Genomic DNA, 12,378 nt, shown 5'->3' on the forward strand with positions numbered 1-12,378 from the left:
TCTTCCGATTCTCTCCCCATCCCACTGGGGGAGAGTGAGCAAGCGGCTGCGTGGTGCTTAGTTGCCAGCTGGGGTTAAACCACAACAGTGTTCCTTAGGACTGTTTATTCCAAGAGGCTACAAAGACACGGATTTGACTGTCTCCTGTAGAAATGGACGCAACTCACACAAGTATACATCAGAAAGTGAAAACCACTAATTAGTTTGCTCTACTCATTGCCAGGAAGCTGTCTGGTAGAGTCAAAGATGCAGTCAGTTTCCCTTGAGAAGCTCACTTACTCAAATCACATCAAGACTTCGAAAAGCTCAAGAAAATGGCAGTGGACATTATAAATCAATGATCAAGAATTCCCTGATTCAATGCTGAGATTTTCTCTCAGTCAGCTTGCTGAAAACAACGTCTTCCTTTGGCAGTGACGCAGAGCCACTGATGTGCAAACCTTCATGCCATTATGTCCTCCTTAGCATTGCAAGAGTTATTCTTCCCAGATGAGTCACTGTCCTTAGAGGGCTATCAGCCTCTTTCACTCAGAAATAAATTCTTAAATATTCCAGAAGAATTTCTTGCATGCCAGTCAAGTCTGTAAATGTACGGTTAAAAGAATTTAAGAAAACCGGGTGTCTGGTCCCATTCTGATATCTTTCTCCTTATGTACTGTGCAAGAGAAGGAAGAAAAAGTAGTCATGGTACTTTGGAGATACAATTTCAGACACGTGAGGAGCCAAGAGCCACTGCTTCATACAGAGGCAAATTATTCTCATATCTCACTGTGAAGCAACACTTTTTCCCAAGTTCTTGCAGGTGCAAGCATTAACATCTTGTACACAGCCATGATGTGCAAAGCACAGTTTCTACAACTGGCCTCCACCTCTAGGGCACTGCTGGGATCTGCACATCTCACTGGGCTCAGCCTCACTCACTGGTGTGCAGTGCATGGCTTCCACCAAGCCCTGCAAGGGCTGTGATTCAGAGTACAGCTGTTTGCCTACAGAAGCGGCCTGTGCATTCTGCTTTCAATACAAAAGTGCATGGCCACACCACCCAGCCTGAGCACGGCTCTTAGTGTTCTTTTAAAATCCCAGCCAACGCAGAGGTGCACATTCTTTGACCTTTTCCCATCTCTTTTCAAGTCAGAGATCTGCGCAGCTGGCCTCACGTCCAGTGGCTTAACCTCCACCTGCTAGCTGATTCAGACCAAATGTAACATGCTGTGGTTCCTAGCACACACCAATAATTCCTGAGGCCAGCACAAGGAAGAATGTATACAAATTTTGGAAAGTTATTTCGGAGAGGAAACATCTGGGCTGTATTCCCTGTTCAGTTAGTTGCTTTGTGCAAAGCACAGTAACTTTATCAGGAGGGACTGAGATCTTTAACAGCAAACACACTGTAAAATTGACTTCTGTATGGGAGAAGAATCTCAGTCAGAGAGACCAAGTCCCAGGCAAGCCTTTTAACCACAGAGCTACTGATAAATCAGCATTGTGTTACTTTCTCACCCTTCTAAGTCTCACAAATGAGATACATGGGAAATACATATATTTTATATACACATTGCAACACATCTAGTGGCTTTGTGCTTCAGGACCTAGGTGAATGTGTGTGCGCTCAGCAAGGACAACATAAACATCTGTAAGTCTAGGATTTTGTGCTCCCTACGTGGTAGCCTTACATTATGCATAGTGAAGTGAAAACAGTTTAAGGACTGCACACCATGTCCTCAGTAACACTGATACAATTGTGTACAAAGCAAGGCTTTAAACCAGATTACTGAGGCTATGACCATTTAAAAAAAAAATTGCCAACCAACGGAAAAAAACCACATAGCAAACTAGTTAACCCTTTTCTGGAGTAATTTTCAACTGTATTACTTTGAAAACTCAGCCTACAATGCAGCATGACAAGTGCTTCTAACAGCACAGCCAAAGGAGCAGCAAATTTTGGTGTAAAGGACAGGAGCAATTGGCCAGAGGCAACAAAAACTTCTTAAAGCCAGTTTTACAGTTAAATCCACTACACTGAGTAACTAAAAAAAAACATAAAACTAAACTATTAGAGTCAAGTTTATCAGAGTTGTTGCTTTTTTATCTTCAGATAAAAGTTGACAGGGCCTGCCATATCCACAGGATCATCTGCTTTTTTTCTTTCTTTTAAATCATGGCACCAGTTGAAAAAAACATGGATACTAAAGCTAGAGTTTAAAACTACTGTGCCAAATGACTTTCTCAAATGCTACAAATATACAAATCAAACAAAATTCAACTCCAATTTGAGGTTCTCAGCAGTTCTGACAAGTCACAGACTGAAAATCTGGCCCTTAATATACGTACATAGGGCACCAATAAATTCTTATTTTTACACCTACCCGCAAACAAAAAGCAAGAGACTAAAATAAGGAAATTACTGCATGTATTCAGATGGATAAGTATCTTACAAAATGAATAACTATGCAAGAAAAATCATTAACAATAGAGCCATCTGCTGTATTTCAAAAAAACTACACCAGCAAAAAATCTGAAAATGTTAACATGCTTTACAACCTAAATTTTTCACTACTCCATGTTACAAAAAGTGATCATAACGATTAGTACATCAGTTTAAATGACAGGAAACATGTATTTCTTACACCTCTTCTAATTAAAAGCAGTATTTACTGGCATAATACTGATGCTCTGTATCTAATGATATTAACTGACACTGTAGATGAGCATGTAAAAAGCCTGAAATGCTTCCCATTCCATTTGAAGTAGATAAGGATAGTGTTGTGTAAGGAGACAATAAGGTCAGCAGTAAGTTGAATACTTATTTAAATACTGACAAGACACTTGGATGATTTTTTCTTGCTCTAAAATAAGAAGAAATTCCAGGTCTGAAGAGTACACAGTAGGGAAAAAAAAAAAAAAAAAAAAAAAGGGAAAGTTTAGAAAGTTTAGAAGACAGACTAACCCAAGTGGTTCTTGGTATATCTTTACACTTCTCTCTGTCAATATAACTGAAGAGCCCTCTTTCAAGCACGATGGAAGACGGAAGTGTTCAAAGAACATAGCCTTATCAGCCAATTCCCCATTTTGCACCTTAAAGATGGCATTAAAACACAGCCCTAAAATCCTGGTTAAACTAAGGAAAATCGTATCAGTGCAGACCCAAAGCTGCAGAGACAATATACTGCTGTTAATCTGGGCTCAGATGGGTGCTTCACTACATTCAGTCTGTAATGCCTATAGCTATGCAAAAAAGTAATACCTACAAACTATATGTAGCCCCTAAAAACTCTATCCTCCTCATGGGAATGTGTTTCTTAGCTGAAAGATTCAGAATAAAAGACAGACAGACTCCAAAACATCAGGTCAGATGTAACCAAGTTTTCAAAGACAGGGAAGACTGAACACCTTCTGAAGCACCAATTAATTGCCAGTAGTGACTGCCACTGCTTTTGAGTGTGCCAGTTAAAACCAGTTATAACCTAGTCCATCCCGGTGCCTGCTGGAGCGCACGGTGTTCTTCCTCTCACTGCATTTCCAGTACAGTTGGTTTCCCAAACTGCACTCTATCATAGAGGTGGTTAGAAGAAGATCACAAACCAGAAATGAGAGCTGTCAGCATGAATCTTCAAAGGGAAGTTCCCCCTGCATTTGAAACAAGCTTATGAGCCATCTACCTACACTACATCTATAGCTCACCACAATTGTGTAGATAGTATGTGTAGCTGCCCAAATGTGTATGTCTTTATTCAATGTACCAAGGATAAGACGTTTGACAACAAATATTACTTGTTCCTACAAATTTTGTCATTTAGCAGTTTTAAGTGTTATTTAACATTTCATGCAGTTTTTGTAGGTTATACAAAACAAGTGACACTTCATTACTACACCTGCAACTTCAGTAATTGCTCATAATAGTTTTTTCTACTATCGGCAAAACTAAACTTTCATGACTAGAATTTTTTAAGGTTCATAAATAATATAGCAAAGACATTCTTAGCTTAAAAAAAACCCAAACATATATTTACCTGCCATCATAGCTATCATACTGGCTTTGTAGACATTAGCAAGGGACCCCAGTTCACCTGTTGCCAAGATTGTTTTCATATGAGCTTCGCCACAGGCCTCACGGCACTGACGGATCTCCTTGTAGAGACCTGTGGATAAAAGCATGTGAAATGATCAAAGTTGCCTGAGAGACATTTTCAAGTATGGCTGTAATTTCCACTTCTGGATTAATTTCCAATCTTATAATTAGTCATAGCACTCAAGAACTTAAGTTTTGTAAGTTCAATAAATTACATGACTGGAGGTAATTAACAATGCCATACAGTTTCAGACTTAACTTAATAGCTATTAATGTTGGTTCTCTCAAAACTAAGAATGTGCACAGTATGCCAAACACTCATGAATACATCAGCAGTAAAAAACGCTATGATAAGATTGATTTTTAAACAGCTTCTTCCGCAATAAATATGGTAGTACGTTGAATCAGTACTCAGGGACAGTGATGTTTTCCTGTCCACATCATGTCATCACTCCCTCTGTCCCCTTCAGCCACATTTACCAAAGGGTGCAGCCTAAAAGACACCAAAGGTGTGACAAAGTTGTCTAATTACAAACACTACTGCCACCTGAGATGCCATGACATGTCCCCCTTGGCTTCCAGCTGCCACTCCTGGAGGCTCCACATCTTACTTCGGTTTCCTACCATTCCTCCTAGGACCATGGGACCATCTCAGGAAGTCTGATTATGGACCTCGACGTCTGTGTTTAGGCATTTGAATCCCACTTTAAGCTTCTTGAAAATAAGAATTTCCTGAAAAAAATCAATGCAGCCTGCTAACATCCCTGGTGAGGAAAGACTGAGGACCAGGCTCACACTTCAAGAACCAGCAAATCTGCATGGATCTGTGTTTACAAAGCACCTCAACTAGTTGCATTGCCCACAAGGTTATCGAGGACTTGGACCATCCTGTGCTGTGACCTCAAATGGCTCCAGCAAAGGTGATGGAAGCACCGTGGCAGGAGAGGCAGCAGGACAGCATCTGTCTAGCATGCTGTGGAGCTACAGCCCTGAGGGCAGAGCTGGACCCTCGCTTCTGATGCCCACGCTCGCTGAGGAACCCGTCTGGAGTTCAGGAAGGACGTTTGTCATGACCCACTCTTACACACACAAACACTGCCACTCGCACTGCCACAAGCAGCAGGACTGACTTATACAAAGCCTTTTAGATCAGAGATAAAGCAGACCATTACCTCTGTATCTTCATACCATTTGGAAAACAAAAAGTAAACCCTGCCCTGGAGTTGCCCCTCCCTCCCCATAGAGAGCTACACCGCCTTTGGAGGGCCTCTTGCTACAAGCCTGTCTTCTGACCTACAGCTCTCCTTTGCTGTCATCTCCAAGCTGTCTGCATGTCCCTGAGACAAACTAGCACACATCCCACCTGCTCACCGCTTCTCAGTGAGCTGCCACTCAACCAGCTGGCCACCAGCTGCAGCCAGAGAAAAGCAGGGGTAGGGAGGACAGGCCAGCATTTGGCTGCTCACAGACATTGTCCAGAGCAGACCACCCCCTCAGAAATTCCTCCTTTTGGATTTACGAAGTGTCATGGCCAGAGGCATGCTTAACTTTCTAACAGTTCTATATTTTAGCAGATTCAGTAAGGACTGGGATAAATTTGGACATAACCGACTGTAGAAAGGCTAGAACTTGTGGACCTGGTCAGGTAAGGCAACACAAGGAGCACAGGGAAACCCTCCCACCCTTTTTGGTAAAATTCAGCAGTGCTCTCACAAAATTTTAAACATAGGGAGACTAAAAGAGGTAGAAATTACCAAAACATAGCTGTTAGAAGCTGGCCAATTGGGGATGTTTAAGACTCCTCCAGTGTGGAGAGAAAAGCAGCTCTTACAGCATACAGCCACCATTTCTGGAATTTGAATTTAAAAAAAAAAAAAAAAAAAGACACAAAATAAGCAAAAAGGATCCTTTGCAAGACAGTCCTTTTCACAAATCATACTCCACCTTAAACACATAATCGAAAAGTTCTTTTATGGAAGGTTAAAATACAGCTTTTAACAAATCTTTCTTGCTAAAAAAGTCCAGGATATCGCTATGAAGACTAAATATTTTCAGCAATACTAGCTTTCTCTTCCCCTCAGTCCTCAAGTAAGACCTGGAAACATACAGTAGGGTTTGCCAGCTGCTGTATGGCTGGATGTCCCTTCCACCCACGATGCTGCCACATCCTATTGATGCCATCGGCACGCCAGGTGGCCAGGGCTGGGATCGCTGGGGTGGTCCTCTGAGACATACTACACACATTAGGAGACAACTGGCTAATGCACTTAGCAAGTCCCTTCATAGACACCAGGCTTCACCTTGTTTCTTACTGTGTACCAAAACTGTGAATTAATCAGTACTACCATGCAGTCTAACATGTTTTATTGATCAATTGATGATACTCCAGAAACCTACAATACAAAGAACCTGTGCTATTTTCTTGTGCATTTGATAACACTGCTGGTGTTAGATGCAAATGCAGTCTCTTTTTGTGGAGTGACTCCTTCCTGAAGCTTTTGGAAAGTCAGAGAAAGCAGCTTTCATGTTCTTCTAGATTTGGTAACAAGAAGAAAAGACTTGAGTTTTATCTATCTTCAAGATATGCCACCAAAAATGTCAAAATAAAATCAACAAAATGCACATTTAGGTTGGATTCTATGAAAAGAAACTATATCCTTATAGCTGTTGTTCACTGGAGTTAGTATGACAGCTACAGCATCCTCTCTATTGTTGAAAGGTACTTTTATATGCAATTAGTGCCAAGATCATTTGAACAGTCTCACTATCTGACAGCATGCATCAACCCACAGACAGGCACAACTGAGGATCTTCAATCATCCTTGTCTATCAGGTTAGCTGAGGTGGTGGAAAAGTGGGCATACTTTAATGGGGCAGGTGTGTAGGTAATAAATACTGCTCTTTATTCAGAGACCAATTATTGCAGACAATAGCTGGCATTCATAGGACATTCTCAACCTTACAGTAAAAGCACAAATAGAAATGCAACTACCTCTGGGACAGAGAAAATTAACCAGAGCACCCCAGTCCCAGTGCAAGCAGCAATTGCTTTGATATAGAACAAGTGCAAGAACTACTCCTTTCAAAAATAAAAAAGAAGTTTCAGTACTCAGTCAGATTTAAATCAAGGCACAAATAACTTGATTATCCTGAAACTTCCGGGCAAATGTCTAAAGTATGGGTGGAGTTAATCACACTTGAAAATGCACTCAGTGTTTCAAGGGGTCCTGGGCTTCTTCTGGGACAGTCTGTGCTGCCAAAAAGTCCATCACTTAACTACTCAGTTCCATCAAGCCAAACAGTCGCAGGAGAGGAGCTGGACACTGCAGTTCTGGGACTCTCTGTGACCTGTGCAGAACGCCAGTAACTGACACAGCAGATAGAGCTTCTCTGGTTAGCAGTAGTGGCACAAAAATTTGGGGGAAAAAATCTCTATCACAGAAAACCCTGTAGGCATATTTCAACTGTGAGTTAAGACCACCATGAAGAGGTTGCAAGTGACTCTCCTTCTGATTGCTAAAAACAGCGAAAAGAAAATCAAGAGCTCTTAAAGCAAATGGCCAGCATCGAACTCAACACGAACACTATCCATTCTAAAAGGAGTCTAAGTCTTAAGTCAGGGGGGAAAAAATAAAATAAAAAAAAAAAACCACCAAAAAAAACCCCAAAGCAAGGCAACCTATATAGAAAATATTTGGAGCCAGATGCTCACTGATATAGTCTGTAGTAGCTCCACTGACTTAGCTGTTAAAATGGATGTGACATAAGAACTCTTCTACTTTGCACCCACTTACTTAAGATACCTTACTGCTTTCATGAACTTTAGATCTGCTTTTATGGGGTGCATTTACAGAAGACAGAAAAATTCAGATTTTATAGGAAAAAAAAACCCCACCCTTGCATAGCTGTGATTTTAATTTCACTGTTATAAAAGATAAGTATTGGAAGGTGTCTTTTTTGCAGTTTTCCTAAAATTCTAACTATTTAGTACATTATATTGACTTTCAGCAGCTATTAAATGTACCAAAGAAAATGTTCCTCCCCCTACACATTTCTCAAGCAAACATCCCTGACAATTACTACTGGAATCTGCCATAGATTGTCTAGATGGTCTTCTGCTTTGTCCTAATACATTTGTCCTAAAAATCACAAAATAAAGGGAATAATACATATCTCCCACACAGAAAATGAAAATATTAAGGGGAAAAAAAATATAACTTAAATTTTTATGAAACAGTTCTTCTCCAAAAATGTGGTGATAAAAACACTTTTTCTTTTTTTTTTTTTTTTTAAATTCAGCTTATTTGCTGTTTTCATCTAGTCAGTCACATTGACTGATGTTAAGGGTAGAAACTGAGACGAGGAGGGAAGATGTTTCGATTTCTGTTAGACCAAAAGATCAAGGTAATCATGATGAGAAATGGAAAATGAGCTGGAGTCCCTTCTGTCTTGCACGTTAATGGCAGGTTTGTTAACAAAATGACAAGCACAAGGCTATCAGCACAACACGACTCTTTCAGTTCTGCTCTCAGCCACATATGTGCAACTCCAGGCTCCAGTGATTCACGTGAAACTGAAAATAGAGCTTGGCTTCAGGAGTCTGAGCTGCTGCCACCAATATAAAACAGAAATTGTGCAACTAGACTTCGAGATCCCAAGTCAGCTTGCATATCTAGAAAATGGTAAATCCAACTATAGTATTTCTGAATAATATGTGGAGTCTTTTCCAAGTCTCTGTAGCGGGGAGTGTATTTTCTCTGCACTGTTTATAAAGTATGTAGCACAAAAGGGGGCCCCAATTCCTGAACAAAGTCTCTAAACTCACAGTTGAGTAATTATTAACAGAATTGAAAGGCAGCTTTCATAATGAGGTTATACTTAATTGTATTTCATGGATGCAGACACATTCAAACTTCTTAAGAGTATACTTGTTTTTTTCCATTTTCTTGTAGGAAAATTCAACTGACATAGAGCAAATGATCGGTTAACAATACCTCTGAAGCCCCTGACAGTGTAGTATCCAGGCCTTTGCTAAAACCTGTGGAACTATAAGTAACATTATAGCATCCCAGACAGCTTCAGAAGGTACAGCAACTCCAACATATTCATTGATAATAGGAGGGGGAAAAAAAAAAAATCAATCCAGTTTCTTTGAAGAACCTGTTGGTCAACTTCATCCCTCTTTACATACAAGCTCCACATTCTGTGCCTAAAGACAGTACCTAAATTGTGATTTTTAAGCTTAATTCATACTTGATGTTAAATGATATAAGACAATGGTTGAGTAAATGACTGTAAAGTAGTATTGCTTTAAAAGCTAACAGGTTGTAAAAGGTATATAAGTTCATAAACTTAAATCTCATTTAATGTTATTTTCCAACGTAAATTAGCTGTCCAATAAAGCTGCTTTCATGTTCAGGACTATTAAAAAGATCTTAACAATTACTTCATAAAGATCTAGAAAATAGAGCTCCAACAATAGTTAAGAACTGCTTTAAAATAACTTGACATAATTGGACATACACTAAAATACTTAATAACCAAACAAGCTTTTGAAACAAATCACAAAGCAACACTATTCTATCATGGTGACCCCAATTACTGCACAGGCTAGAAGAAAAGCTAAAAATATATGAACGGTAAGATAAAGCACTCTACCACATGCATATTTTTGTCAATAACTCCCGAAGCTGGGAAGACAGGCAGCATGAGAAAATAATGATAAAAATATATTAGTGTTATAAGCAGAGGTTCTGTCATAACTGCAAGGCAGCTCTAGTTGATGAAGCACCTTGAGCACAGGCATAGTTACTGCACTAGACTTTTCAATTTTATGTAGTATAGGGATCCATTCTAAAAAAAGACTTCTTCATCCCTTCTTCTAGCTTCCTTAAACATATACATTGTTGCATATCATATCTAATCATTAGATAGAGGTGGAAACCTCCATGTTCACACAGGTAACATACATCAATTGAAAACTAAACAGGAAGTCAGAACACTAGATTTTCACCAAAATACTCAGATCACCTATGGAAGTAATTTTTTTGGATGGACAAGTTAAATATTATAATTCTTCACCCTGTAACATCATTATCTGGATGGCAAGTAAATTCTGTTCCTGAAGTAGCTTTTTTCAAGACCATATAAATATGTGCCATGCACAGATTCACGTTCATGAATAAACTTTCAGAAAACATTTGGAAATAACTTCAGTTCTGCCCTCAGTTTAAAAAAATGTCAACTAACCATTGCCAAAAAAAAAGGATGGCTTTCAACCTTGTCATGACTTCAGCTCTGGATAAAAGAATATGCATACCAAACGAAAAGACATCCCTAATTTACTTATTTAGTAAACTGACACCTTTATACTACATCCATCATTGCTATGCCTATGTATTCCTGCCCTGTAATTTCTGATCACAAAACCCAGTTCATTTCCCATAGAGAAAAACCTAACAATGTATGTCTGGTTCATTTCAGTCACTGATACAAACTTTCTGAATCTAGCCCTGTATTCCTCCTCTAAATTCTCCTTCACGTAATCCTGGGCAATACAACCTTGAGCCTGCATTTGCAATTGCCTACATGCACTAACTTTCTAGTCTCCGCTCTATGCAACTTGCACTTAACAGAGGTTTGTACCATTAAGTCTGAAGCATGGTAACCACAGTTATGTCAGAAATTGCTACAAGACAGACTTTTTCAGACACAATTGCAAGTTGCTACTCAAGCCCAGTTCAGTGGTCTTTTTTTAGTCTTAGTGACAAATCACTGACTCGACTCACTTTGTGTCCAAGACCAGTATGTGTTCCCAGCGAAGCGCAGCTCCTGGAAAGGAGTACTTGCTTTGCAGACCTAACAAAGACACAGCGTAGGAAGGTGTGCATATAGTCTTGCTGCCAGCTGGTACAGAACTTGATTCATCTTTCTGTCTTATTTAAAACCACACAATCACCCAGTCTCCATATTCCAGCAATTTCTGAGGCCATACCTGAACTTAAAATAGCCACTCTGAAAGAAATGAATGTCTGCACCAATGCCCATCATCAAGAAGTCAAACACTTGCAAAGCTGCATATATTTAAGACCAAAAGGATGGAGATGGTAAATACTACAAAAGAAGTCAAGATGTTACAGAAAGTAGAAACCAGGATATTAGTCCTCAAGACACAGATGCAGAAACATGTGGGGTTTTTGGTTCAATTCTAACTGCTAATTGAAGGAAGACCAAAATCAGAAAATATGATCTATTATCAAGATGATCGTATTTCCTTAACCAAACTGAGGTACCGGGGATCCTTTATGAAGTCTTCCATGCAAACAGACTACTACAGCGCTGCATTATACAACTAAATGGAAAATTCATTCCAAGACAATGACGTGTTTACCTTCACATGGAGATTAGTTATAGGAGTATTGTCAGCACGTAAGGCAAACCATTCACAGTACATTAAGGAGGCAATTAGAGTAAAAACCATCTTCAGCATTATTGTTCTTACTAATTAGTAGTAGTCTACAGATACAAGAACATGAAGAATAATATGAACCGTCAACTTGTACCCTCAACTTTCACAAAAAAGAAAACAACTAAAATACATATTTTTGTCAAGAACTGAAACGTGTATTTAACAAGGTGTCATCTACATTAGCAATCCCTTGGGGGTTTTAACAAAACTGTTCAAATAATTAGGCATTCACTTCCATTTTACTTACTATTTTTTTAATCCTGTACAAAAAATCCTCTAAAGGCATAGAAGGAATAGACCTGAATTTTCAAAACACAAAATCATTCTGCATGCCAAGCCTAACAGGACTTGTAACAGCATTCTTTTCAAAAAATGCAGTCATTCGTCATAAATTAGTTAAATAGCTTTTACTTAGTTCAGTGCCCCAGATTATCAGTTACTCTTAGGGGAGGGACCAAATTCTTCAAGGACTTATGTGGAGACTTGGGGAAGAGACAGACAGAGCTTGCATGTGCATATACAGAGGTTTAATTCCTTGCCAAAGGGTGGGTACTTACCTTCCCACTGGCCAGCTAGCACCAGGCTCCTGCTAATGACAATGTCAATCTCTCTGGCACCATATTCCACAGCTAGCTTTATTTCGGCCACTTTGGTTTCTAGAGGAGTTTGTCCAGATGGAAATCCAGCAGCCACTAGCAAGAAGGGGGATGCAGGTAGAGGGAAGAAAATGTTATATAAATTGACCATAAAATTGCATATTCCTCTGATGCACCAAAGTGTTTGAAAGTTATTCTTTTTTTATCCCTACCATGATTTAAGAATCATAGAATCATTATGGTTG

At 39.4% G+C, this 12,378-nt stretch overlaps 1 protein-coding gene across 1 annotated transcript in view; it reads right to left on the bottom strand.

Annotated features, from left to right (window-relative positions):
• DERA (deoxyribose-phosphate aldolase (putative)) overlaps positions 1-12,229 on the bottom strand; it is a gene marked incomplete at its 5' end in the record, with an annotated part of 37,841 nt that extends 25,612 nt beyond the window's left edge. The window contains 2 exons of the mRNA XM_009704588.1: positions 4,011-4,139; positions 12,095-12,229. Coding sequence (XP_009702890.1) covers positions 4,011-4,139; positions 12,095-12,229 — 264 coding nt within the window. The remainder of the gene's footprint in view (positions 1-4,010; positions 4,140-12,094) is intronic.
• Positions 12,230-12,378: the final 149 nt, after the last annotated feature.

Source organism: Cariama cristata, unplaced genomic scaffold (genome assembly GCF_000690535.1).
Source record: "Cariama cristata isolate BGI_N322 unplaced genomic scaffold, ASM69053v1 scaffold28757, whole genome shotgun sequence".
NCBI classification, from domain to species: domain Eukaryota; kingdom Metazoa; phylum Chordata; class Aves; order Cariamiformes; family Cariamidae; genus Cariama; species Cariama cristata.